Genomic DNA, 26,610 nt, shown 5'->3' with positions numbered 1-26,610 from the left:
CTCACAGAACAAGATTAACCTGTCTCTGTTTTCTACACGTGTTAATAAACAGGCAGAAAAAAATTGCACATTTCTTTTTCTCTCTGGCCCATTAAATGTTTATTCTGATACAAAAATGTCCCAAGTTGATGACATTGTTTTGCGATTATGCTTTTTTCTCCACATAAAACATCTCAGTCCAGAATGTGATCATAGAGCTCTATGAAGAACTCAAATCAGAGTATACTACTACAAACACAAGTATAAACTCATGCTTATCTATACACCCACTTTTCTAAACTTGCATTGACATTTTTCATGCATTTAAAGTCTCTTCTTAAGCCCTGAGCACCAGATTTTGATGTGGTATTAGATAAACCCTGGTTGACTTTAGACCTGTATCTCTTTATCATCTCACTCTGGGGCTTCAATGACAAATAAAAATCCTTATCCTGCTTTAAACAACCATCAGGTCATGATTTTGTCAGAGCTCATAAAGCAAACAAAAAGTTTAGTCAGTACTTCAAAGGGAAATCACAACTAAAAAGAAGTGAGCATAAATCTTCTGAACATAAGAATCTACTTAATTATTTAACCTCCACTACATTCTCTTTTGGTCCCACCCTTGGTCAGCAGCCTTCTGTCCTTGCCAGCTAGGGTCAAGAATCTGTCATTAATGGTTCAGACAAACAAGCATCTTCCATATGGTAACTAATGCAAATTCATTCAGCATCACTACAGAAGATCTTACTTATATTTAGTTTTTTAGAACTTTCCCTGATAATTTTGTAAATCTTCTTTTTGTGTACATGGAATCATAGAAAGCCCTTTACTTTCTGTTACGTGTTGTTACCCTGAATTTGAGGGGAGAATAAAAAATAAACCAAAACAAAACCTAGACATAATTCTGTATCCATTCCTTGACAATAAGTCAATTTCTTCAACTAATATTTATCTTCAATAGTTACATTTGTGAATAGAAAGCTCTGTGTTTAAAACACAGGCCTACTAAATTACAATTCTCATGAAAATTAAATTTGAGACTTCAATGAACTTTTCAGGTTAAAATTTTCACAGTCTCATTCTAGTTTATATAATATACCAAAATCATCAGGTTTTCTTCCAGATAGTTGAACATCCTTTTGTAATCCATTCAGTCTCGGTCTTGTCCTACTTCTCTTTAGTGATGTAAATAAGCTGTCCCTCCTATGCGTGATCTCTACATTTTATTGTGAATTTTTCAAAATGTTATAAAATTCTGCTTAACAAATCACCATTGTAAGCTATACACTTTTAATCTTATACTTCATATCATGCCCTGAAAAATTATCAATTCCAAAATCCCCTTCCTTATACTCACAAGATGCTTTTCTCTGCTCACTTGGATGAGAATATATTACTTCCATATCAGTCACAAACTGAAATTTCTGTTCTATCTATCCCCTTCCCTTGTCCTTTCCTTTAAATTACTTTTCATCCTGTGTCTGCTACACCAGCCATTGAATGTGCTGTCAAGCATCAGCAGTTATCTACTGGCCTAAAAATAGAAAAGATTCTTCTCTCCTTACTGGAACACAGCTCCATATCATCGAGCTGAGTTACACATCATCGAAGATAAAGGATGATTTGGCTTGGACTCCTGAAAATGGTAGACTTCAAGGGTGATTTGGGAGGGAGGTGGATATGGACATGATGGAGAAATTGGAATTGTATTGCTAATTAATTTATTTGAAATATTTTATCCTAATTCATCAGGCTTCTCATACTGGCATCAAAAGTATGGTTATTTAAACAAGAAGCTGAATTAAAGTGATATTTTCAAATTCAACATGCGCTCTTTCCACAGCATTTGAACCTAATATTGGCAGAGCTAATATAGCAACAAAAATAAATAAGTTAGATTCAATTACAGCTTGCAATAAAACAGCAAAAATACACTTAGATGTGTCTTTAAGCACACATTCTTAGCAATAACAAGCAAAGGAATAATACAGCTTAAGCTCTTCTTTCCACAAAATATTTTCCAGGCTGGCAGTTAACTAGATTATCTTTGAGTGGGTGCCCTCAATGCTGTTCTCATAGTATACTACAAGACTTCACAGAATGCAAAATGGAAATTTAAAAATACATATTAAAATATATTTTGTCTAGTTCCCTACATTATGTAAATATGTAATAGCTTTCAATATGTAAAGTTCTTGTCACTGACAGCACAGGATAAATCAAAATTTAGACTTAATTCTGCTCCCATGCAAACAAAACATCCATGACTAACCAACTGCTTGAGCTCATGCATTTTCTCACCTAAGGGTTACACTTTTTCAATATAATCAATATTTATAGCTTTTAAAAATACTTTTGCATTACATGGCAAAATAAACTTTGCTCTCAGCTGAACACATCTGAGTAACCCTAATGTTTAAATGAATATTCATTTAATGTATCCCCAACAACACTGCTTGAAAAAATATTTCAGTATTCTTCATACATTAATCATGTTCTTAAAGGATATGATGTTATAATTTGCTCAGGGAAACTTTTATAGGGTGTGACTGATATTTCGCATCAAACTTAAGTCATAGAGAGGGACAGTACTACAGCAACACTGAGGTTTAAATCTTGCATTAGTTTGTTCACCTATATCAAAGTTGATGTATGAAAGTGGTGCACTTCTAAATGCTGCAATTTAAAATGATATTATGATGCTTTCATGTGTAAAAGTGTACTTAATATTGAACTAATTGAGATTTTTCAAGTTAATATAATACATATAGATAGGATTGCTGACAAAGGACCTTCTACAAGAGGGAAATTTATAAGCTAGAGTAGGTTTCCTAGTTTAGGACTTGTCCTAAACTAGCTCATGACTGCATCCCCAAAGCCTTTGTCACTTGGGAAAATTTGGAAACAGAAATGAAACAATCTTGTAAAATCTAAAATCAAAACCATATTTTGGCCCTTGGAATTACTTATGATCACAAGGAAACAAATCTCTGAAAAAAACTGTCTGATCTCTTATAATGCACGATCTCAGGAACTCTTTTTTTCTGCCTTCAAAGCCATCTTCTCAAATTAAGATTTGAGAAACAGTGGAAACTCAAATACCACTAACCCATGAATGACATTCCTTTTCCGTAAATTTTCTCCTAAACTGTAAGGAGAAGAGAGAATTTTAACTCCACAGACAGCTTATTTCAAATAAACAGACAACTAATGCTGTTGATACCTTCCATTTTTCAAGTTCAGTCTTCCATGCTGTTAATATCACTCCAGTATGATATTGTAAACATCATTTCTCAGTTCAATGACTTTACTCCATAAATTACAGAATCACAGAATGGTTGGGATTGGAGAGGACCTCGGGAGATTATCTAGTCCAACCCAGCTGCTAAAGCAGGTTCATCTAGAGCAGATCACACAGGAATGCATCCAGGTGGGTTTTGAATGTCTCCAGAGAAGGAGACTCTGGGGACATCCAAAACCCACCTGGATGCATTCCTGTGGTGAACCTGCATAAAGACAATTTCTCATCTCCCAGGTAACAGCCTAAAAAAAAGTGATCCAGCAGATCTGCTATGTCTATGGGATTTTGAAAAAAGAAAATATCTTTTACTTGGAACATTCTTGAAGCCTTTTATAAAATCTCAATGCCTTAAAATGATGATGTCACAGCTCTCCATTCTCCCTTGCATTTGGGTGATAAAACATACATATGGCAAATATTGTTATTCCCCTTCAAGAGGGTATTTTTTTAGTCTACATTTGTATTGTGTTCTGCACTTACCCAGGGCATGTATGTATGTTTCATGAAATTTAAACCAGCTTGCTATCAGCTGTGTATTGGTGACACATGGACCTTTCTGGTGGTAAACACTGGGGAAGAAATCAGGGTCTGATCTGGCTCTTTTTCTGAGGAAATTGTGACATGGCAAGTAAATTCAGATCATCTGCCAGAATGCCATCCAAACACCAAGTACTTGCGACACTAGTAAATGTAGAGATCAAAAATCAGCAACACAAGAGTTGAAAACTCACTGTATTTCTGGAATGGGGGTGCAGGGGGAATATTCTACCATATTAATAGTTGGAGGAATAAAATCTGGAGGAATAGATTCAAAGGACTGTCACAAACCTTACCAAAGTAGGTGCACAAGGTCAATTGCATTTCTTGACCTTGCCTTCTTTAGTAATACTATATAGCCACACACTGAAAAGAACCCCAGACTTGTATCATAAGCCACTGAATACTCTGGGAAGAGACAGGATGAAATGGACACTTAGGGGATGAAACACTCTACTGCATAAGGAATTTGTCATGTGTGAGGCACTGAAAATAAACTGAGCGCCTTTGGGGAGCACCAGTAGGTTTCAAGTAAGATGGGCTGTATATTTGGGAGTGGCCTGCACCTCAGAAATCACATGTCTTTCTCAAAACTTTGCTTTTACAGTATTAGACTTTTACTGCCTGGTTTTACAATTCTTAGCCTAGAAGATGAACATGTCTCAAATGGTAAACTCAAAATCAGACCATCATCACAAGCAGAATCTCTGAGGTAATTTGTAGAAAGATGGTACTTTATTAGTTATGATGTAGTGGTTTTAGAAGTTTGAAAAGCAAGCAAGAGGAACTGTAACTTTTCACTAGTTAGAAAAAAAATGATATAATTGGAGATTATATAGTGAAGTGATCTGGTTGCTTAGAATACTAACAGACTTTTTAAATGCTTTTTCACTTCTAATGTAAATATAAATGATATTTGCTTTAAGAATGTTATTCAATTGTTACAATTACCTTAGTTCAACAATGTGTCAAAGAAAGAAGATCAGGCTAAGTGGAGGAGTTACTCAGGAGAATCTAGTCTAAGAGTAAAATAAGCAGATCATTCCAAAGGAGGGAGAGAGACAAGAACAATTCAAGATACTTTTGAAGAAAAGTAAAAAAAAAAAAAAAAAAACCCAAAAAACAAAACCCCATAAAGTAGCCAATTGTTGGACAACAATGAAAAGACTTATGAAAACACAGAAAAAACTCGTAGAACTCGTAGAACCAGTATGAACTTGAAGTTCAGAAAACAGCTATTGATAAATAAGTATTTTTCTTTTGTTTTCTTTTTCTTCAGAAAGACAGCAATTATAACTTTTTTTGTGCATGTGAAGATTATCTTCCTGTGCCTGATGGAAAGAGTAAAAAAGTTGGGCTTTAGTGCATGTGGAATATATCCAGAAATCTTTACAACGGTACAGGTAGAAAAGAACTAGGACAGATTACCTATGTTGTGCATTCTTCATTAGTAAGTAGTTTTCAAAAATATCCTAGAGGAATGGTTGTCCGAATCAACAAGGAAACAAGTTATATCTACCAGTTTATAGCTAACTAACATACTCTCCACAAAATGTCTCAGCACACCCTCATTCATAGTCATAATCTCTAGCTCACATGAAACTAGAATTCTTGGCACTCTGCTGAAAAACACAGATGCAACCATGATGATATTCGTGTCAGTCATTTTCTTAACCCAATGAACACAAATTATTCACTAACCTTCCCTGCTCCCACTTCCTTCATACAGCCTTTAAAATTATCCGAATTCTTAAGATATTTTTCCAGAAGTCTATTGATATTTTTCCATTTGCCGTATCTGGCTTCATTTCTATTAATTTTTTTTCTTCTTTCTCTTTTTTTGTTTTGTTTTTAATGTTTGTCTATCTGTGTCGTACCTTTGGAAAAAATCCAAAGACAACTCAGTCTCTGGGTATTGGCCTATAAAGTCTCAGATAATGAACAGAAAGATTATTGCTCAGTTTCTCTACAATGGTGTATAAAGCTGCCAAGGGTGATAATGGAAAAGGGGTCCTTACATTTCACTGTGGGCTCTCTGGAGGGGTAGGACAATCATCAATAATCTTTAAGGATGCATATAAAAATAATATAAACCATGTAATGAGGAATGGGATGGGAAAGAGTACGGAAGGGGAAGACTTCTTGTGTCAGTGTAGTAGAAAAGCCACCAACACTAATTGCTCGAAGAATTTCCATGAAGTAAAATAACCTAGGATTTTTTTTTTTTCCTGTATCTTGGCAGAAATACTATTCACTGGCCAGGTTTAGCATATCATTGTACATTTCAAGTGGGTATAAACTGTGACTTATGTTAGGGAATCACTTGCCAGGTGAACAGCTTGGGTAAGTTGTGTCACACAGACATTTTCACATGCCTGAAAAAATAAACGCCAGCTCAGGAGTCATGTACCCACAGTCATGGTTGATATACCCTTGGTACAGTAGGATAAGTTGTACTCAGATGATTTCCAGTAATGAAGTTCCTTAAAATGATACTCATGTGTTTTCCTGTTCCACATCAGGATGAATACAAAAAATATAAAATACAGACATTTATACATAAAACAATTAAATTACGCCAAAAAGCAGAAATCTACTTGGTCATAGTGGGAGGTTTGTTTATTTTTTAAAAATAGGTGATATATTGGCTACTAAGAGCTCTTTGACATAGAATATTTAATATCAAAGAACTTCAGCCAGAAATACAAATATGAAATTAGTATGATTTTAGAACTAGTAAAAAATCTTCATGGTACTGAAACAACATATTATTATGTAATTAATGGCTTTTTTTAATTTGTAATTCAGTTAAACACAAGTTATTGAATGAAATATAAAAATATATTAGTGAAACAATATCCTGTGACAGGCAGAAGATCAAACTGGCAGTCAAAAAAAAAGGCAGGAGAAAAGCATCACATATTCTTAAATCTCAGAAGTGTACTCACAAATATGGCATTTATTGTAAAGCCTTAGCAAATATTTTGGTTTTAAGTCTTAGCAGCTAAGACCTGTTAGAATTTCTCTAGGTGTAATATGCCATGGTGAAATGCACTTCCAGTGGTTAAACGGTCTTTATTATGAAATTTTGAGTCAAAGTCTATTACTATCAACACAGTAAATCCAAAATAAGTTTACTGAAGACAAATTTAGTCATTTTATACTAGTATTATGTCACACAAGCAAGTAACTGCTCTTATGAGCTGCTGTACATGAGAGGTATTTAAAAGCTACACTCTATTAAGCAGCATAAGTCTTTTATTCGAGAAGCAAGTGCCATTGAATCAATTGAATTATAGAAATTATCTTGGAATTTAGAAGCTACTGTAAGATCATTTGCTATATTTCCCTAAAAGATCTATATCTCTCAGGTTGAAATTCAGCAACTGTTAAAAATATCTAGAAGACCCAAGAAATGGTGAGCATCACACATCCTAACTATCAGTTAACTTTGATTTTGTTACACGAACCTACATGAGACTTAAGTGAGAAGTTATCTCATTTCCTGACAGGGTTTACTGTTAAACTCTCTACTATGCTCTAGCAGGCTAAATCTATGTAGTTTCTTTAAAAAAATAAAACAAAACAAAACACACTAAATCTTAAGGCTAAGAATGCATATTTCCTAAGTGAAGATAATCCAGAATTACAAAAATTACACTTATGCATCCTACAAAGTGATTATAGATCACCATTCATTAGAAAAAAAAAAAAAAATCTGTATTTACCAATAAAAATTATTTTTTCCATAATACAGATGGTATGGTAAAACCACTAAATGAACCAAAAGCATTTTATCAACTTTAATACAATCTTCCTGTCACATTTCATGAAAACACAGGCAAATGCAAAAGCATTAAATCTGACAAGTGTCCATTTATTTTCTTTTTCAGCACAACCTTTCTAATTCAAATGGAAATTTTTAATCAAGCTCACTGGAATTTGGATCACTTTCCATTCCAAGCTCTGCCACAGAGTAGGCATTTTAGTCCCGTTCAACGAATGCAATGCAAACAGGCAACGAAAAGCAACACCACACACACAAAAACGCACTATTCATCTGGGATAAAAATGGTGTGGTCCCTTTATTAGAGAGTACAATTTTCTGACCTCTTTAACACGTTGCTGCTGACTACTTAGGTCATTTTAGGAAAACTATATTTATTTCTCTATACATCCATAAAACATAAAACAAGTTATATGAAATGGAATCCTGACCACAGTGATGAAGTGGACAGATTTTAATTGGATTTCAGCAAAACCTACTGTAGAGTTGTGTGAGAAATTTACATTCTCAATAAAATAAGAAGTGATTAAGTCAAATTCTATTAATCTTCAAGTAGAGGAGCTTTATGTTAATGTATTTTGACACTAAATAAAACCAACCCTTCATTAATTTCATGGATATTATTTGCCATATTTACAGATGCAGAACTTTATCAGGTTTCTCTTACTAATTTCTTAATATATTGTTGGACAAATAAGATGTGGATAACTGATAAATCCAGAGAGTTCAGTGAAAGCAATCCCTTAATTCTTTCCAACATTCAACATATATCACTCAAACTATGTAAGCAGAAGCTTTTTTCCTAAATAGCACAAGTTTAACTTAATATCTTACCAGGAATGCTAATCCTCTTTTTATAGTTTATTCTAATAGTCAAAAACACAATAAGCTTTTGTATACTCCCCAAAACCCCAGGAATAACTGTTATCGTTCTTACTGGACTGCAGCTTTTCCATGAGGTTTCTCATTACTAGGGGCTACATTTTTAAACATGCGTGAAATCTGAGTCTGAAATACTAGTAACATGAACATAAGGGGGCATGAGGCATTGCCAGATGAAAATGACTGGACAGCAATTTACATATGCACATTTGTCATATTTCATATACACTATGCACTTTTTTAAAAAGAATTCAAAGTTAGATCTTGCTAGGTCCTGTGTCCTGCACATTATTTAGTAGTATTGCACACTTCCACAATAGCGAAATAAAACACATTTGTTCTAGATGTTTTTTTATCTGTAGCTGTAAAACGTCTTCTTGATAAAAAGCATAATTTACTGTAAACACAATGTGACTACTATGTGAAGCCTAAAGAAAAAAATATATTTTAAAAAATATACATTTTACACTTCAAAACAATGTAATACTAATTGTCACATTGTACAGTAAGTAATACTATTTGAGTACAATATTATATCACTTTCAAAGAGTAATAACAATGTTGATTTATATTCTAGAATAGGGAATCTGAATGCAGTGTACATCTTCAAATTTAAAAAGAAAAAGTACATCTTTCTTAAAAAAAAAGAAGCAAACACCATTTTGTACTATTCAGTATGAAAAAAAAAATCTCCACATGGTAAAATGAATACTTTTTAAAGTTTGTTTTCAAGGATGATTCCCAATTTCCAGTATAAATGCAAACATTCTGATAAATGAACAGTATGCAAAACAATTGAACTTTGACTGGAAAACTCTAAACATACAGGACACAGAAATCCCTGTAGAACTTGCTGGCATTTTTTACCTGTTCATCTCTTCACTTGCCTATAGAAAAGCAAGAATTGTATGAAAGATCTTTGGGATCAGATCTGCAACATAGAACTTACAAATCATGCTTTTAATAGACCCACTGTGACACACAAGACATTATAAGGAGTAAGAAATAAAGCTACACAATCTCTCTATAAATTTATTGGTACAAAATTGGGCAAACCAGTTGAAACAGAAACAGTAGAGTGTTCACAGAAAAAAATGAATTCTGGTTAACCCACACTGTGATAACACAAATGTCACACAGCAACCAAACATGCTCCAGTCTATGACTGCGATGGTGGAGACTTTTCTTTCTAGTCTTCAGTACTGATAATCAACACAAACCAGTTACATACCCACTCTGAAATGTATATTTGAACATGAAGGGAACGATTATTTGTGAATATATGAATGTTTTGTAGGAAGGTTTAATGAGCTATATTAGAGAAAGATAAACAGAGATAAACCATACCAAAAGAACAGACATAGTTGGTGAGCTCCTTTCCACTTAATCCAAAAAAACCCTTCCACAGGGAAAGTTCTACTACAAAATTAGTGCCAAATGGCATAAACAGAAATAAATGCCTTGAAAGTTCATTCAAATCTCTCAGTTATGCTTCTTGCACACACAAACTCTAACTCATGGATAACATATAAAATGCCATCTATCTTTTGCCACAGTGGCAAACAGTAGTTCTCTAATATTTATAATTTCATAAGTATGTCAAGAAAAATTAGGAGTCTCCTGTCTCCACAGAGAAAGCAATATAAATATTTTGAGAGTGACAGTAGACACCATAACAAACAAATCACTGCAATGGATATCTATTGCCTACTCAGTAAAAATATTAGAATGGTCCTTTACTGGTTAGTTAGACAAACCTACCTCATAACTGAATGTAAGAGAATGCAGGAATGTCCAGTGTCTGGGATAAATTAAAAGCCAGAATTCTATATATGCTATTTATTTTGCAGCTCCTATAGAAATAAAAATCCTTTGGAAATTCCAGCAGCAGGCTACTGAGTGAACAAGAAGATCTAAGATATGAGAGAAATTCATCCATGACAAAACAAGGTGAACTTATAGGTTTTTTTACTAGCAAAACACATGCCTTACACAACTAGAAATACCTAATCACAAGAAGTCTTCAGGAACAAGTTGTTTATAGCTTCAAAGGCAGACAATGTCAGTAGTATGTGATGCAAACTTGCATAGTTACAAAAGCACAGCACTACTTATAGTAGAATTATGATAATAATAGTCCTTGTAGGGGAGCCTGATGGTAAAATGAAAAAAATAAATTTGATTGGACGGAGAAATGTGTTTTATTTTCTCCTGTTGGAAATCAATATGTTCCCTGTCATCTTAAAAACATAATTTTGACTGAATCTAAGATTTTTAATTGATATTTCTGAACTGCTCCTTTTTCAGACACTTGCAACAAAAAATAAACAAAAAAAAAATATAAAAAATATAAAAACTTTGGTCTCCATTGGTGACGCTATTTATACAATAGCTTAAGTGCTGGATTGCTCTGCAAGGCTCTCAGAACCTAAATGCAATTCTTTCCTCTGCTTGAAGGACTGAACATACACCTTGAAGGAAATTGTTCTCACCCTTAAGTAACAAGATATTGAAGGTGGTTGCTCTTAAGGAATATTTTCGATGTTAGCATTATCTAAATGTGTCATAATATTTAGATTAATGTAACAGACTCAAGTACTATCTAGATAGTAAAAAAACCCACAGCACTGTAAAAGACTACAAAAATCACATATTTTATTTGAACTCCACTTTTTATGAACTGTCCCAAGTATTAGACTATAAAGTTTCTAGGTTTTCTTCTTGTTTTCTGGCTCGGTGCATACCTTCACAGCCCATAGCAATCGAAACAACGTGAACAGAGGAAACTGATAGGGACCTTCCCTCTGTCCTTTCCTCACCACATTATCTTCTGCCCCAGACATAGTTATGACTGTGAGGAACTGGTAAATATTAGTGTTCTTTTCCATGCCTATTATGAGCTCTCTGTGTGTTTATAATTTATTACTTGCTAAGGGGTAAAATAATATTTTTTTTCAGGCATGACAAAGTAGGAAAGGCAAAATTATGACCTAGGTACAGAGCATCTCAAACCTAGTAGCAAGGTCATTGGCTGTAAAGAAACTACTGCTCTGTTGCTAGCTCATTTACTATAGTGTTTCAAACATGTTATTTTTTTATATCACTCTGAATGTGTTCTGTCACAGAATCCTAGCAAGGGTTTACACTCAGACCTATCACATTAGCCCTGTTGCTGAAGGGTGGATTAGAAATGGAAGAAATGTAAGTGTGGTCCCGCTGCGCTGTTTCAGTTCAGCAAGGTGCAAGTCATGCCTGTCATTGCACAGGTGAACTTGAGAGGGACAGGCAGAAGTCCAGAGTACATCTAGCCATGTAACCATGGCAACTACAACCATTATTTTTGCTCAGGATTTTTTTTTTCAGAATATTTTTTTACTAAATAGGCTACTAACTGACAGAATTCCTCATATAGACAAATATTTGAAATGTGTCATACATGACAGAATGAATGTGTTTCTCAGAAACAAAGTTTACAGTTCATATAGATTATCAGAACAAGCAAAATGCATACCACAGACATTTTTAATTAGGTAAGAAAATGTAATCTGTTTATATGCAAATGAAATCCTACATGCTATGACTTCAAAAAATATACAGATGTACAGGTTTACAAACAGAGTGACTTATTTGTGATGAGGGCAGATGCAACATTACCAGCCTTCTCAGCACAGCGATACTAAAACACCTGCTGCATGAAGGACGATGTAACCTAAAGTTCACCAGCAGCCTTACACTGTGAGCAACTACAGATTGCTTTTGTTATTAATTTAAAATGTGCTGCCACGCTTTGTTTGCACAGATTTTTAATTGCACACATACCATGCCCCACAAAATTCACCGTGGGCCACAGGTCCTTGAAGCATTGCTACATCTGAATTGTTTCAAAACAACATGTTAGTTTATTAGGGAAGTCAAGCTGTTCTGAGTCTCAAAAGGGCACAGGAAAATGGATAACACTTAGCAGACTGCAGTACTGCAGAAGGGCACCTACTGAGAAAGCTAACAATAACTGAACATTCTTTTCGACAAAGGAGAAAACAAAAAACGGTCTAATCCTTAATGTTTTACATATGCCAAACCATCCTCAAAAGCTTGTATGCACAAGCAGAAGTATAGCTGCAAATGCTAAAATGCTATCAAAAAAAGCAAGCCCTGGTTGGTATTTTACATTTTCAAATAAGCATGTGGTTTACATGGGGATTATTTTCTTTGGATATTCCTGTTGTAACGTGGGCTTTTTTGGTTTTTTTTTGTTGTTGTTTTTTTGGGGTTTTTTTTTCCTGAAGATGGAGACTCAATAAAAGCAAACTAATCCGAAGGTGGAGCACAATATGCTTGGACGTACCGTGTGCAGATTAAACTGAAAAATAGCTTAACTACACAATCAAAATTTGTGAGGTAGATAACTCAAAACGATTTTTAAGGATATTCCTGTTAGAAAGATGCTAATTTTGGAAATAAATATGTATGTGAAATATACCAATTATACCTTTAATATACTAAGGGTACATTAATCATATTACTGCATTAATCCTGAATGAATCCTAATATTTACCATTGTATACTCAGTTCTTATGATATTTTTAAATAATTATCATGAATAAATACAAACTCTTGTTTTAAATTGTTGCCATTCTGAACACTGTTTTCCTCTTAATTGCCTTTAGCAACGGCTAGAACAAAGAAGCAATTTCATTATCTTCCATATGTGAATACCTCAGTGTGCTCCCACAGATGTTCAGCTCTCAGGGAATGATTTCAATCCTGAAAGTCCAGGAGGACAACGTGTGCAGGTATCGTTACCTTTCAAAGGCATCAATCCCTCAATTAACCTGCTTGGAAGCAGTTGTTTTTAAAGATAACGGAAAGACATGTCACTATCAGAAACATATCATGAGAGGTACAATAACAACTGAGACTAGAAAACGTCACCTGTCATTGAAGGCCTAGTTGGAGGATAAATTAGCTCTAAAAAAGATAATTAAAACACGCTTTGCCAAAATGAACGCCTGGCCTAACCACTTTGAATATGCTTTTTATCATGGCTTACTCACAAGTAGTGTATCTTTTTTATGTTATGCCTTTCAAGTACAAAGAAATTCAAAAACTTGGCAGTGGCATAAAAATGTAAATGCATCCCATAAGAACAAAACAATAGGAAGTATAATCTTTTGATAAAGGCAATGCTTAGGGCAGCCAGAATAAGACAACAGCACATGCAAAATTCCCCTGTGTTGTACAAACAAACATTTTGCATCTGTAGCGCTCAGCTTTGTCAGACATCACCACTGGCAGGAACATTAAAAGCTGTTGCTTAAGTGCCAGCTCTCTGCTGGGGCTCACTACTGAAGGGGGGGATTTTGGAGGAGGAGGGGCAGGTTTGCTGTTGCTGTGCAAGTCTTCGTCATTGCAGCAACTTCACCACCTTCACACTTTTCTTTACAGGGGAGCTGCTGGATTAAATTCCTGAGGATGGCTGAGCTGGCCTGGCAGAAACTGAGCCAACACCCTCCCCATTGCCCGCCTACTACACAGCAAAGTGCCCAACACAGGGCAGTTCAGCTTATGAAGATACCATGCGATCCACAGTAGAGCAGAACAATTTCCTTTACTTTGAGAGCAAATTTTGACAAGCGTAAGCTTTGTAGCTTTTGCTCAGACCATGAAATAAGTATCTATTAATGACTAATATTTATTCTATTAGCACTTTAGTATACAGGAATATGTAAATGTAAAATTTATATTAAAGACCAGCTGCATTCTACTTTCAAGTCTTAGCAGTCACTTGGCCTGGGTTAATTTTTGGCTCCCATGAGAAAAAAAAAAAACAAAAAACAACAAAACAAAACATAGGATCTCTTCTCTTGAAAGACAGAAATATGCTTTGAAAATAACTGAAAATCCATGTCAGTTTAGAAAGAGGTAAGCCCCTGTCATTAAATCTGTCCTGCAGACATTTTTCTGTTTGGGTTTGTTTCCTTGGGGGGGCTTTTTTGTTTGGTTGGATTTGGTTTTGGTTTTGTTTTGTTATTTTCCTCTGATATAAAGCAGAATAAAAAGGATTTGTTGTGAGAGCTGCCATATCAATGGTTTTCACTGTAAGCTCTAAATGTGCTTTTTCTTTACGGCATCTGAAGGAGAAAAAAGTCATGAACAAATTTCAGAATCATTAGCATTTTGGAAGAACACAATGAGGGTTGTTGGTACAAATTATGAAAATAATATAAGAAAACTGTTCAAGAAATTATCATCATCTTCAGTAATACCACGTAATTTGGAGAAGAAAAAAAAGTAAATATGTATATTCATACTTACATAATACATATGTGTGTGTAGCTGAAGATGATATTGAATATTAAGGTGTGTATAACAAGGTAACAGTTTTTAGAACGCTTAAAAGGCATAATTTTCACTGAGTGACAGCAACACAAAAATGCTTGGTGTACATGTAATTTATCATTAGAGGTTTTTTCCTAACCTTATTCAACTATGGACAACCTCACACTTGTTTTGGCCTCTACCGATTAAAGTCTGTATATTATTTTCTCTACATCAGAAGTCCTCTATTTTCTGCTACCCCACATCAGTAACAGTATCCCTGGGGATTCTCAACTCTCAGATGCACTTCTTCAGTGTGTGATACCTTGATACCTTTGTTCAATTGTAAGTGGTTTGCTTTCTATTAATGGCACGCACCCTGCAATTAAGAAATTCTGAATCTCAGAAATAACCATCAGTCATCCTACCCTGAAAAGCCATAGAGTATTTAATTTTTGTTAAAAACTACAGTAATGAAATAGGTGTAAAAAGGAAGCTATGTAGGATAAAGCTAAGATTCTGTTAGTTCCTCTTTGAAGGAAATTAAAAAAAAGACGATGACTATATAAGTTAGATCACAGCTTGTTACCTTCCATTTCTATTCAGCCATTTTCAGCAGATACTTTCCCTTGTTATAGATGTCTAGTACACACGAACGGTTCCGATGGAAGACAATGTTTTGTGAAATGGCTAGAAGCAGCTGGTTGATTTAAAGGTGAGATAGAAGCTTGAAGTTCCCAGGATATGGGCATTGCAATGGTATGTCTTCTATATTGCAGAAAAAAAATCAGGTTGGTTTGTTTGTTTGTTTAATTAAGCAATACTGTGTGAGGGAAGAGTCACTTCATGTCCTACTTTAAGTCCATTTTAGAAAGTAATCCAAATGATGACCTAAGCATTCCTAGCAGTCATGAAACTTGAGTTGGTACAATTTACCAGAAACACATAGGTTAAAATAAAGCAAAGATATAACTCTACAGTAGCACAAAATTAGCGACACATGGTAACTGAAAGATAAGATGCACTAACTTGATATGGCAATATATGAACAAGGTGTGCAGATTGCTCCAACTACCAATGGCACTCCACTGTAGTTATTATATCCATGTAAATTAGCATGTAGTGAAAAAGGGACTTAAGTTAGAGCTGATTACCTGGCCCCTTTCAACAAGTTATTAGACTAGACACCCACCAACATAGTTGAAAAATATATTCCAAATGCATACGTAGATCAGGCAGTCTCATGTTGTCATTGGGGAGTAAAACTGAGCCAAAGGCTTATCACTAATAATAATAGTAATAGAAATAGTAATAATAATAATAATAACAACAACAACAAACAACAGTGAGATTTAATTGGACTCTCTACCTAAGAACAATTCCCTAAATTCACGTCAGTGATAGGGACTGAGAAATCCACTTAACCATCTATTCTTACTTTACATTCTATTTTCAATTACTTTCAGTTGTAGCCTCTACTAGTTTTGTACTAATTATTCGTAACTCTTCAAAGCCTGAATATCTCATAAGTAGAATTGTTTAGTTTGGACAACAGAAACATAGTTAACTTCATGAACATTTGCAGAAAATTTGAAGACTGTCTCCAATATTTCCACGTACTTGGCATCAGCTTTGTATTTCTTTTAGGAATAATTACTCATAACACCTGCGAATTCTCATACCTATTTTGTTGTCTCCATATGTCAACTTTATTTAACCTTTGTTAAAATGCTTCTTCTGTAAACTTATAATGATGTGTTGTGAGAGGTTTAATGTCAACCAATTTCTATGTTGCTGTACATTAAAATTCAAAGAAAAAAGCTCACTGTAGGAGGAGAATGCTAGAAAATATTTTTGAACCTTGAAAAGCAACGAAAGTTAAATACTGGTTATTTAATTTCTTTCTAACTGCCTTCTTAACCACTTTCTCTTCTTTCTAGCTCTCTTCAGGACAGAATTTTGAAAAACAGTACTAGTGTTCACCTTAAACATAACAGGCAGGAGAACTGATTCTGTACTGTCCTCACAGTACTCTTAATTTCTTTTCGGATTTATTTTCATTTTTTTCGCCCCCTGGTTTTGAAAGTCTACTAAAGATTTCTGGACTTCTTCTCAACTCCCTGTTCCTTAATTTGTCAAGCATTGACTAGCCTTTTGCTTTTTTGTTATAATCTTACCAGTGTTGCAGCTGTCTTGTCTGTACCATAACTATTCTGGGAAAACTATAATTCTTTGATTGCTTATTTTATGATGATTATTTTCTGTCACCTTTTGAAAACAGCATTTTTCCATGTCCTGCTACACTATTTTCTTTCACTTCTATTCCTTTTCTATTTTAAACTCACATTGTATTGTCAACTGTTTGCACAAAATAACATTTTAAAATATCTGATTTTGTATAAGAGTTGCATAATCACAGAAATCGTTTTACTACCTATTGCTAGTTTTAAACGCAGCTATTAAAATGAAGCAGAGTGCACACAACAAAGTTAAGTACACCAGGAGTCTGAGCTGCCTAAAAAAAGTGTTTCAAAAGTCACATAAAATATTTAGTAAAAAAAAAAGTGGTAACGAATCTGGTAGAAGACAATGTATATCCATTGATAGGGTTTTGGCTTGTGTGGAAAAAAACAGGGAGAATTAGAAAAACACCACAACATTAAGCTTTGTTAATGTTGTTTGGTCAGAGAGAGTCACTTCTCTGAGCTTCTGTCCTCTTCCTGCCTCTGTCCTGTCTATACAGATTGTAAATTCTTGGGATTGTTTCATTTTAGAGGTGGGATACTAATCTCTGAGTCTCTACATATGATTACATACATATATTAACACACTATAAAAGAAAAGACTTTCTGATATTGACTTTGGGTTAACTCATTTATTAATAATAAAACTAGCTTTTAATTCTTTTAAAAACTAGATAAATTCTATTAAAGTGAAATTATAGGTATAAATAAGGTAAAGAGATCTCCATTTGCAAGCCCTTCTCAACTTCCTAAAAACTAGATATTGACTAAAACAATGCCTTTATAGTATAAAAAGAACTTTCCTTGATAGCTTTCCTTGCAAGGAATATGTTTTAGTCATCTAAAATAATGCTCGATAATTTAAATACATTCCAAAATATAATAGGTATTAAAAGCAAAAAAAGCACCGTTCTATTGGCAAGGCTTTATTTGCAATGTAAAGAAGAAAACTAATAAATTCATTTAAAAACAAACGAAAACCCCCTACCTTTGTGTATTTGGTGTGCATTTGTAGTCACAGAATTCCCCTCTGAAACACTTAAAATCTCAAAAATAATGCAGAAACTATCTAGAATAAACTAGGAGGTGACAATGTGAAAGTAATCAGATACTATGAAATTTTCTCTTCTTGACTTTACTGGAAGTGACCAAAGGAGTGTCATGACTGACAGTTAGAAGAAAGTATTTTCCACAGGGGAATGAAGTGGAGCAATGTGAACTTCAGAAATGGCCTGCTTAGACATCAGCACTATTAATGTTATTGGATACTTTTAAAAGAAAGCATTTAACAAATACTGCCCCTCTCCAACAACAAGTGATATTAAGTGACATACAGTGACATTACCGAAAGAGAAAAAGAAAATACAAGCTCAACTTAAAACTTCATTAAAATGTTTCAAAAATCATAAAAGCAGAAGTCTCATATATACCTGGAATAAACATGTGACTTAACGCTGCAGGCATGTAGCCTGGCATACTAAACATACATTTGATTTTTAAAGAAATTATAAGTTTATACAAACTGGCAATGAAATTATCCATTAGAACAAACATACCCATATTTGCTGCATCAACAGTTTGTGGTGTCTCTGCTGACAGTTTCTGAAGGGCCTGTTCACCATCTGTCTTCTCTGGTGAGCTGTTATGTCGAGACTGCTGTTGGTCTTCATCTTCAGCAACAAATGAAATTACACCTAAAGCAAATAGATACCAGATGTTATATTAGCCAGAGCATTAGCTTTATAAAACAGACTGCCAGACATGTGTGAGTATTTCCTCAGTTCAAAACTAATAAAAAATGAAGTAATACTTCTCCTACAGGTGTTAGCTATCTAATTATAAATTATGGTAATAAAGTCTTGAGTGAGTTCAATGAAATAAATCATTTTTTCTACCAAAAGTGTTTTTCTACTCACCTGAAGTAAGGATCATTGATAAGAAATACAAGCAAAGAAACTTTTTTAAAATTATAAAATATGGTAGGCAATAATAGTATCTTTCCAGTGCAATCTTCTATCCATAGTCTTGATTGGTTTTGTTATTCACAGTGACTCATTCTAGTGCCATAAGATAATAAATGTAATAGTTAATACATTCCTGTGATACATTTTTGTATTGTATGTTAAGTCGTAATCAAACATTCAGGGAAGATAAAATACATAGATTGTAAACCCAAGATTTTTAAATTGGCAGATTGCTATTTGATAACATAAAATCTAATTTTTAAAATGTAGTATGCACGTGGTTCCTTTAAATAACACTAATGTTACTCTGGAAGATTAGATATACCAGCTTTGAATAAGCAGGTTTTATTTCTTACATTATGTGCCTCTGATTAAGAATTTTAAATCTACACATTTTTTTAAAATACTAGATATTATTACTATTTTATCTAAATGATTGTCCCTCAGCATTTCAAGATATTCTCAGGAATTTCAAAGCTGAAAGAAATATATGTTGCAGGTTTAATTCTTGCCTCATATGTACAATGAAAAACTAATTTGAGGAGGTGACATTAGTATAGCATAGTACAGTACAGTATAGTATAGTATAGTATAGAGTGAGAAAGTTTTCTCTTCAACACCATTAGAATGTATTTGAAATGGTCTCCCAAAAGGACCTTACATAACTGTATCTTATTACGAGTTTGAGAAAGTTATTTATAGTGGAACTTTTTTTTTTTTAATTTGAAATGGAGAATTAATATGCTTTTATGGGAGTCCCAGAACAATTTGATGTGAAAATATCTACATCTAATGGTATTTTTGGTTTCTCCAGCTCCGAATGGGACAAATGTATGGCAACAGATCACATGGCAGAGAGAATGTGCTGTGCCCCCTGACTAGCTGAATTCAGCATCTTAATAGCAGGAGTAAGCTAAAGCTAAATAGCAAGGCTCAAGTGGGACCTGGAAAATGCCTCACAATTAATTTTGATACTAATATTAGGCAGAAGGATGTTAATCTTAAAAGAAAAAAATAAACTTAAAAGAGGCAACTAAGCCATAACTAAAGTCAAATTCTGCCAAGAAGTCACAGAATCACAGAATGTTAGGGATTGGAAGGGACCTTGAAAGATCATCCCCTGCTGGAGCAGGAACACCTAGATGAAGTCATACAGGAATGTGTCCAGGCAGGTTTTGAATGTCTCCAGAGTAGGAGACTCCACAACACCCCTGGGCAGCCTGTTTCAGTGTTCTGTTACCCTCACTGAGAAGAAGTTTCTTCTCAAATTTAAGTGGAACCTCTTGTGTTTCAGTTTGAATCCATTACCCCTTGTCCTACCATTGGATGTCACCGAGAAGAGCCTGGCTCCATCCTCGTGACACTCACCCTTCACATATTTATAAACATTAATGAGGCCACCCCTCAGTCTCCTCCAAGCTAAAGAGCCCCAGCTCCCTCAGCCTTTTCTCACAAGGGAGATGCTCCACTCCCTTAATCATCTTTGTTGCCCTATGCTGGACCCTCTCCAGCAGTTCCCTGTCCTTCTGGAACTGAGGGGCCCAGAACTGGACACAATACTTCAGGTGCAGTCTCTTGGAAAAGCAAAACTTTTTCATTATATGCTCAATGATAGCTACACCACGTGGCAATTTCAACATGACAAATGCCGACAAATTATTCCTGCTAAGTACAATTACATTAAATAATTACAGGGAAGCAAAGTTTATTATTTTCATGTTGCCACTGTCTCTTTTTCTCTGAGAGACAGCAACTGGGTAGCACAGGTATAAAACACCAAAGTTAAAAACAAAACCAAAGAAATGGAAATAGGTGTGTTATTGAATCCAGATAAATGAATTATGTTACTTTGTATTAAAAATACTAGAATCCCAGATTTTCTTCCCTTTGTTAAGAAAAGTCTAAAAACACAAATAAAATAATAAAATAAAAATGAGAATTAAAATAAGTAAAACCTAACAAAACTATTCTAAATTGAAAATTTTTAACAAATTCCTAAAACAATGCTATTTCAGGAAATTATTGAATTTTTTTAAAAAAAGCTTCAAAGAGAAGGTAGATGAAACCATTATGGAAAGCTCAGGGGAATGATGCCTGAAGAAAATGCTCCAAGAATTTAAATATTGATGTAAGAGGACATATTTGATGGCACTAATAGTTAAAACATCTTAGGGTAAATACTAACTAATCAACTTGATTTTACGTACCAATATAAAATCCTAGTATAATTTTGTTCTATTGCAGCACAATAATGCACAGAAGTAAACCACAAGAGAAAGACTTCATTAATTTTAAATACCATCAGACATGTAAACATCAATATACTTGAAAGATGTCAACAATTATAAGAAAATTATTTAAAAAAATGCAAAATTACATCTTTAAAGTTGATTAAAATACTTTAAAAATGACTAAATGCTGAAAAGCACTGAATTCATAAATTATAAAGCCTTCTTAGAGCAGAAAATATTTTGTTACACTTCATTTTAAAATTTAAGTGATTTTCATTAGTTCTTGCTTCCAGTGACAGTGGGAGGGTTTTTTTTACTAATTGTCTGTGTTTCAGAAAATTGTGTTGTGGATATATGCATGTGAAAGAAAGAGAGACAGAACATGAGTGTTCACAGTTTAAAAACATTTATTTCATCAGTTAGCAGGGGGATGGTAAAACAAACTAAATTTTTGGCCCTGCACAAAATGCTCTCAAAAGTATCAAAATAATTGGCTGAAGAACTGTAAATTGCTAATGCAAAAGAATATTTCAAGGACTACTGGGAGAACTAAAAACTACTTGAATTGCTAAACCACTGTGCTGGTAATCCAGCAATCACATAACAATAATTAAAAAAAAAATCAGTGAAGAATTGCACCATAATTGCTGACATTCCATTTTCCTTCTTTATGGAAAATAGTTCTTAAACAAACAGAATTACTAACAATGAGGTTAAAATCTTGATTGATAAGGGTGACTGGATTGATGTAATGTATTCAGATCTCTGCAAGGCACTAAATTAAATGTTTCAAATTAAATTTTCAATAAAAAATAATAAGTTTTACTACAGGTGGCATTAATTTTTAAAGCCCGTTTATCTGCTTAATCTTAAAATATTCATAAATTGTCTTACATAATTTTCATGGGCATCAAAGTATTTACTACTGGCTCAAAGCTATTTAAATTTTTTATTAGGGGAAAAAAGATAATAATGGCTGGCAAGAACTGCAAACATCAAAATAAACAAAAAAGTGTATTAGTTTCAAGTCAAATTTAGAATGTAAAATCCTTATCAGTGAGGACACTTAGTACGCAGTATGCTTTGCATTACTTGATTCTTTAAATTAAGGCAGAATATTTTTCTAGGAAGTATTCCTAAAAGAAATGCTCTACTGGTTCGGGAGTGAATCGTGAAATCCAGTGACAGGTATTGGACATTAAGATAGTTGATGATAATACAAATATATACATTTATTCAAATTACGGGTTACAAAAAAATGTCAATCAAAAGGTGTTTTGCAGGATGGGAAAAAGGGTTTTATACAATGAAGAGTAATAAAAAAATCCTCAGCACTCTATGGAGTGATAAAAAATGCATTGCAAAGTTGTAGAAACACTGCAACAAACATGACAGATTTAAAACAACAAATAGGCATGTTTACATTTTTTCAGAAGGTTCTGCTGAGCTTGGCTCCTACATTATGTGAAGACTTTGATACAGGAAGTCTTAGTCTTTCAACTGTGAAAGGCACCGTCAGCCTACAGAACCCACCGCTGCCTAACTCCCTCTTCAGCAAAGGCAGCAATACCTTATGTTACCTTATTGATGCTGCAAAGCAATGCATAAATGTTAATTTCTTCACGCATAACAGTACCAAATGTTCAGGATTTTTTTCTTCCATCCAGTTGCTCACTCTTGATTTCTGTATCAGGCGTTATGTAATAATGTAATTTGTCAAAATACCACAGCTGGCAATTTTTAAAGTGTATATTCAAAACCAAACAAGATTTCATGTACTTCACAGAGATACATTTCCCACTGATCTGACTGGCCACAGAATTATGCCACCATTAAGTATTTTAGAAAATGCCACTCTTCTCAGCTGTCTTTTGGCATATATATATACATATATATATATATATATATATATATATATAAAAAAAAAATACTGAATTTGTCAAAGCAACAATACAAGTATTCCTAGAATTATACAGAAAATTAATAAATAAAAACTACATGTTGCTAATACAACATTGTTTTAAAAGGTTTCTTGGTCAAAACGTCGTTGCACATTTTCTAGCTTTACTATCCAGTGTTCAAACATTTTATACAACTTCAATCCACATATTAATACTGAAGCCTTGTTTTATATTGCTTTGGAGAAGATGCATCCCTTTAAAAGGATGCAGGCTGTTCTGTTTCCCAATAAAATTCTAATTTCAACGCCACATGTTAGACTGACTCGTTGCCTACACGCTACAATACCCCAGCTCTGAATCCAATTAACGAAACAAGAAAAATTCAACTATTTCCTTTTTGTATAATTTGAATGAACTATTTGAAAGGTACGTATTGTACATGATTATTTTCTGCTGCAGACAGATGATAAAAGCCCACAATATCCCAGTATTTTCACTAGAAACAAGAGCAGAAGGCTATGTGGCCATGGAATTCTTCATACAAATCTGAAAAGATATAGAAATGTTTGGTCTGTGGTTTAAATATACCAACACGATCTTAATAAGTATAGGTCTTGGGAGTAGGGGGAGGCATTTCTATGTTTAATTGGCCAATTAAATCAATGTATAGCTGCTGCCTCAGAAAAGTTTCACAGAAGAGATAAGATAAATTAAAAGATCTGTGTAATTTATGTAAGCTATAGCTTTGGCTTGTGACAATTTTCTACTGAAAAAAAAAAAGAAAACAAAAGAAAAAATATATTTACTGTAGGTACAACTTTATAATCTCTCTTTTGCATAGGAAAATCTGTATGCTGATATCTGTAAATACTAAAGATTTTCTGTAAATCCTGCTACTTGTTTGTATATTGGAACTACATGAATTGCTCCCTGCATCAACAAAAAGGAAGCAGAATAAGCTTTAAGAGTCACACATGGGAGAAATGAGTGAGTGGCAAATCCTGCTGCCAACTGTCATTCATACATGGTTTTGTAGCATCCAATAAAGAGGAGATTTGTTTTATTTATAACTTTCACTGTCTGTTCTTTATGTGACAATGAAATCATGATATGAAAGAGCACAGGCGTTTGCAAGTCCAGCTGCACTAGGAGAGATGGAAAGGGTTGCTGGGGATCAACTTGCCAGGTGGTGGCACATACCAATAGAACAGCCCTCCTTCCATGAAGTCCAGTGACCCCCAGCGGAGGCGTCCCAGAGCCATTCCTGGCAATCACGCAACTGGAAGTTCCTTCTAACTTTGTGTTTATTACAGATGCATTAGACTCAATTTGTTAGGGTGCTTCAGTTGATGAGCAAGTGCTTAAAGCAAAGGTACAGACAAATGCTGGAAATACAGCAATGGCTACCAGAAGCTATGGAGCAGGTCTTCCTCCCACATGTGATTTTATGATTCCATTGAAATTAGAGCGATCAATAAATCAATTTGCAGAATTCCATCAAACAAATAAATGAACAATGTATTTTAAAAATGTAGATTTCATGCAAGTGTCAAAGGGAAAATACTGAAACAAACCAGTTTAATCAGCTCATTTACAGGCCAGAATGTATTCCCATGACTTTCACCATCTTCTTAAAACTGTCCCTACATGCTCCAGTCTGCCAGGCCATGGCCTGTAATATGCTGCCCTTTTCCTCAGTGTAGGCTTCAAAAGCTCTAGGTACCATGGGAAAGTGCTGCCTACTAAGTACAGATACAATTAAAAAAAAGAACAAAAGGTGACACAAAAAATTAGAAAGTTCCTTTTTAAAAGCTAGTAAATTTTAATGGATAAAAGGGCACTGACTGTAACAGGTGTTTATTTTTTGCACAAGAAATATCCAAGCATTACGAGCTTTGGTCTGTACAGGGAAAATTGTGCTCGGTTCTGTGTAAAGTAGAAATAAGAGTTTGATAAAAGATAAAGTAATATGTAGAAGATGTTTTACCCAACCTAAAGAAAATTGTTCTATTACTTAGAAAACAGATTGCTGAAGATTTTTATCTGGTGTCAGAATCTGTCCAGTATGTTTATTAGTTATTACTTCTATGTTAAAGCTGTCATAGAACTACAAAACAGCCAAAGCATATAGTATTAGCACTCTATCGGAATGCTGCCAAATGGACTTTTCCAAAGAACCGGGCCCATTTTTAGCATAAAAACAATAAAATAGCAAGAAGGAAACGAAAAGAAGTATAATCTTGCAGCTATATAATTTGCAACAAAAAAGACTTTGAATGTAAAGGAAAAATACAGACCTTTTGTTCAGTACAACAATTTGTATGGTAAAAGTCCTATCACAATTGATTTTAATAAAACAATAACAGTACTAGAACACCAAAGCTACAAAATTTTGTATTTACAATTTAGGGAGTTCTAAACTTGAAATCATCCACCAGCACTCTGACAGAGACTTCAGCTAGATGCCCACAGGACAAAATTTGCTTTGCGGATAGCTTTTAAGTGTTGCTTTTTATTTTCAATCATTGAACATTTTGTCCCCATGGATTATTTATTTCCTTCTAAACAAATTCACCAAACTGTATAAAGAGTACTTTTCTTTTTGGATGTTTAAATTATACTTTACCTGTAGTATCTTGAACCTAGAAAGGACTATGGTTCCCGAGTCCTAATTAATTCCCACTTGAATCACCTACATCTAACCAGTGATCCTCAAGCTTCAGCCTGGCTGTTAAAATATCCTAAAATTGCCAAAAAGTCATATATATCTCAGCTTTGACATTAAAGTTTCCCAGAAGCTAAAATTTTGCTTTGGGGAACAAATATGACTTCCCAGACTTGCACAGCACGAAGCAGACCGACTTCCATTCTCCTTCAAGCCACAAAGTAAGCACTTCCTAACTTAGGCTACCTAAAATAGGATACCTGGTAGTTAAATTTGTATCACACCTCACATCAGACAGCAGAAACAGCTGCTGCCTTTCAAACCAGTGACAGTGGCCTTTCTTCCCTCCACCTCTCTTCTTCCTACAGCAGCTGAATGATAAGAGATCATGTCCAAATTTCTGTGACATACACGAAACTGTCGTTGCTCCAGAGGAAGAATGAACAAGCTTTCCTAAGTAGTGATTGAAGCAAACACTGAGCCAGGAGTGGATGGCAGATAAATGGGCCTTGTCTCTTTCCAAAGGATAACTGCAGCCTTCTATCATGTTATTTTAAAGCATAAAATAAATGAACTGTTTTCTGAAAAAAAGAACATAATGTCTTCCCAGCCTTTGAAATGATAACAGGTTAAAGAGACTGTTCGCTCTCTTTCTCACTCAGTGAGAATATGATGCTCCCAAATGTAATGGAAACCATTGTAATAGAAGTTAGGGGACAACAGAACATATAGAGATGTCGGTCCACATGTGCCATCTCTGTCCCTTTGAAGGCATGGCTTTTACCACCTGGCATTAATC

At 34.3% G+C, this 26,610-nt stretch overlaps 1 protein-coding gene across 3 annotated transcripts in view; it reads right to left on the bottom strand.

Annotated features, from left to right (window-relative positions):
- The window catches only part of CFAP47 (cilia and flagella associated protein 47), a 309,801-nt gene that overhangs the window by 111,084 nt on the left and 172,107 nt on the right, over positions 1-26,610 (bottom strand). For all 3 annotated transcript variants that reach the window (XM_065070474.1, XM_065070480.1, XM_065070488.1), the window contains one exon: positions 18,607-18,744. In XM_065070474.1, the coding sequence (XP_064926546.1) occupies positions 18,607-18,744 (138 nt within the window). The remainder of the gene's footprint in view (positions 1-18,606; positions 18,745-26,610) is intronic.

The sequence above is a fragment of the Columba livia genome, chromosome 1 (genome assembly GCF_036013475.1).
Source record: "Columba livia isolate bColLiv1 breed racing homer chromosome 1, bColLiv1.pat.W.v2, whole genome shotgun sequence".
NCBI lineage: Eukaryota > Metazoa > Chordata > Aves > Columbiformes > Columbidae > Columba > Columba livia.
The sequence above is the reverse complement of the archived record's forward strand: the minus strand, read 5'-3'. Positions and strand labels throughout refer to the sequence as shown.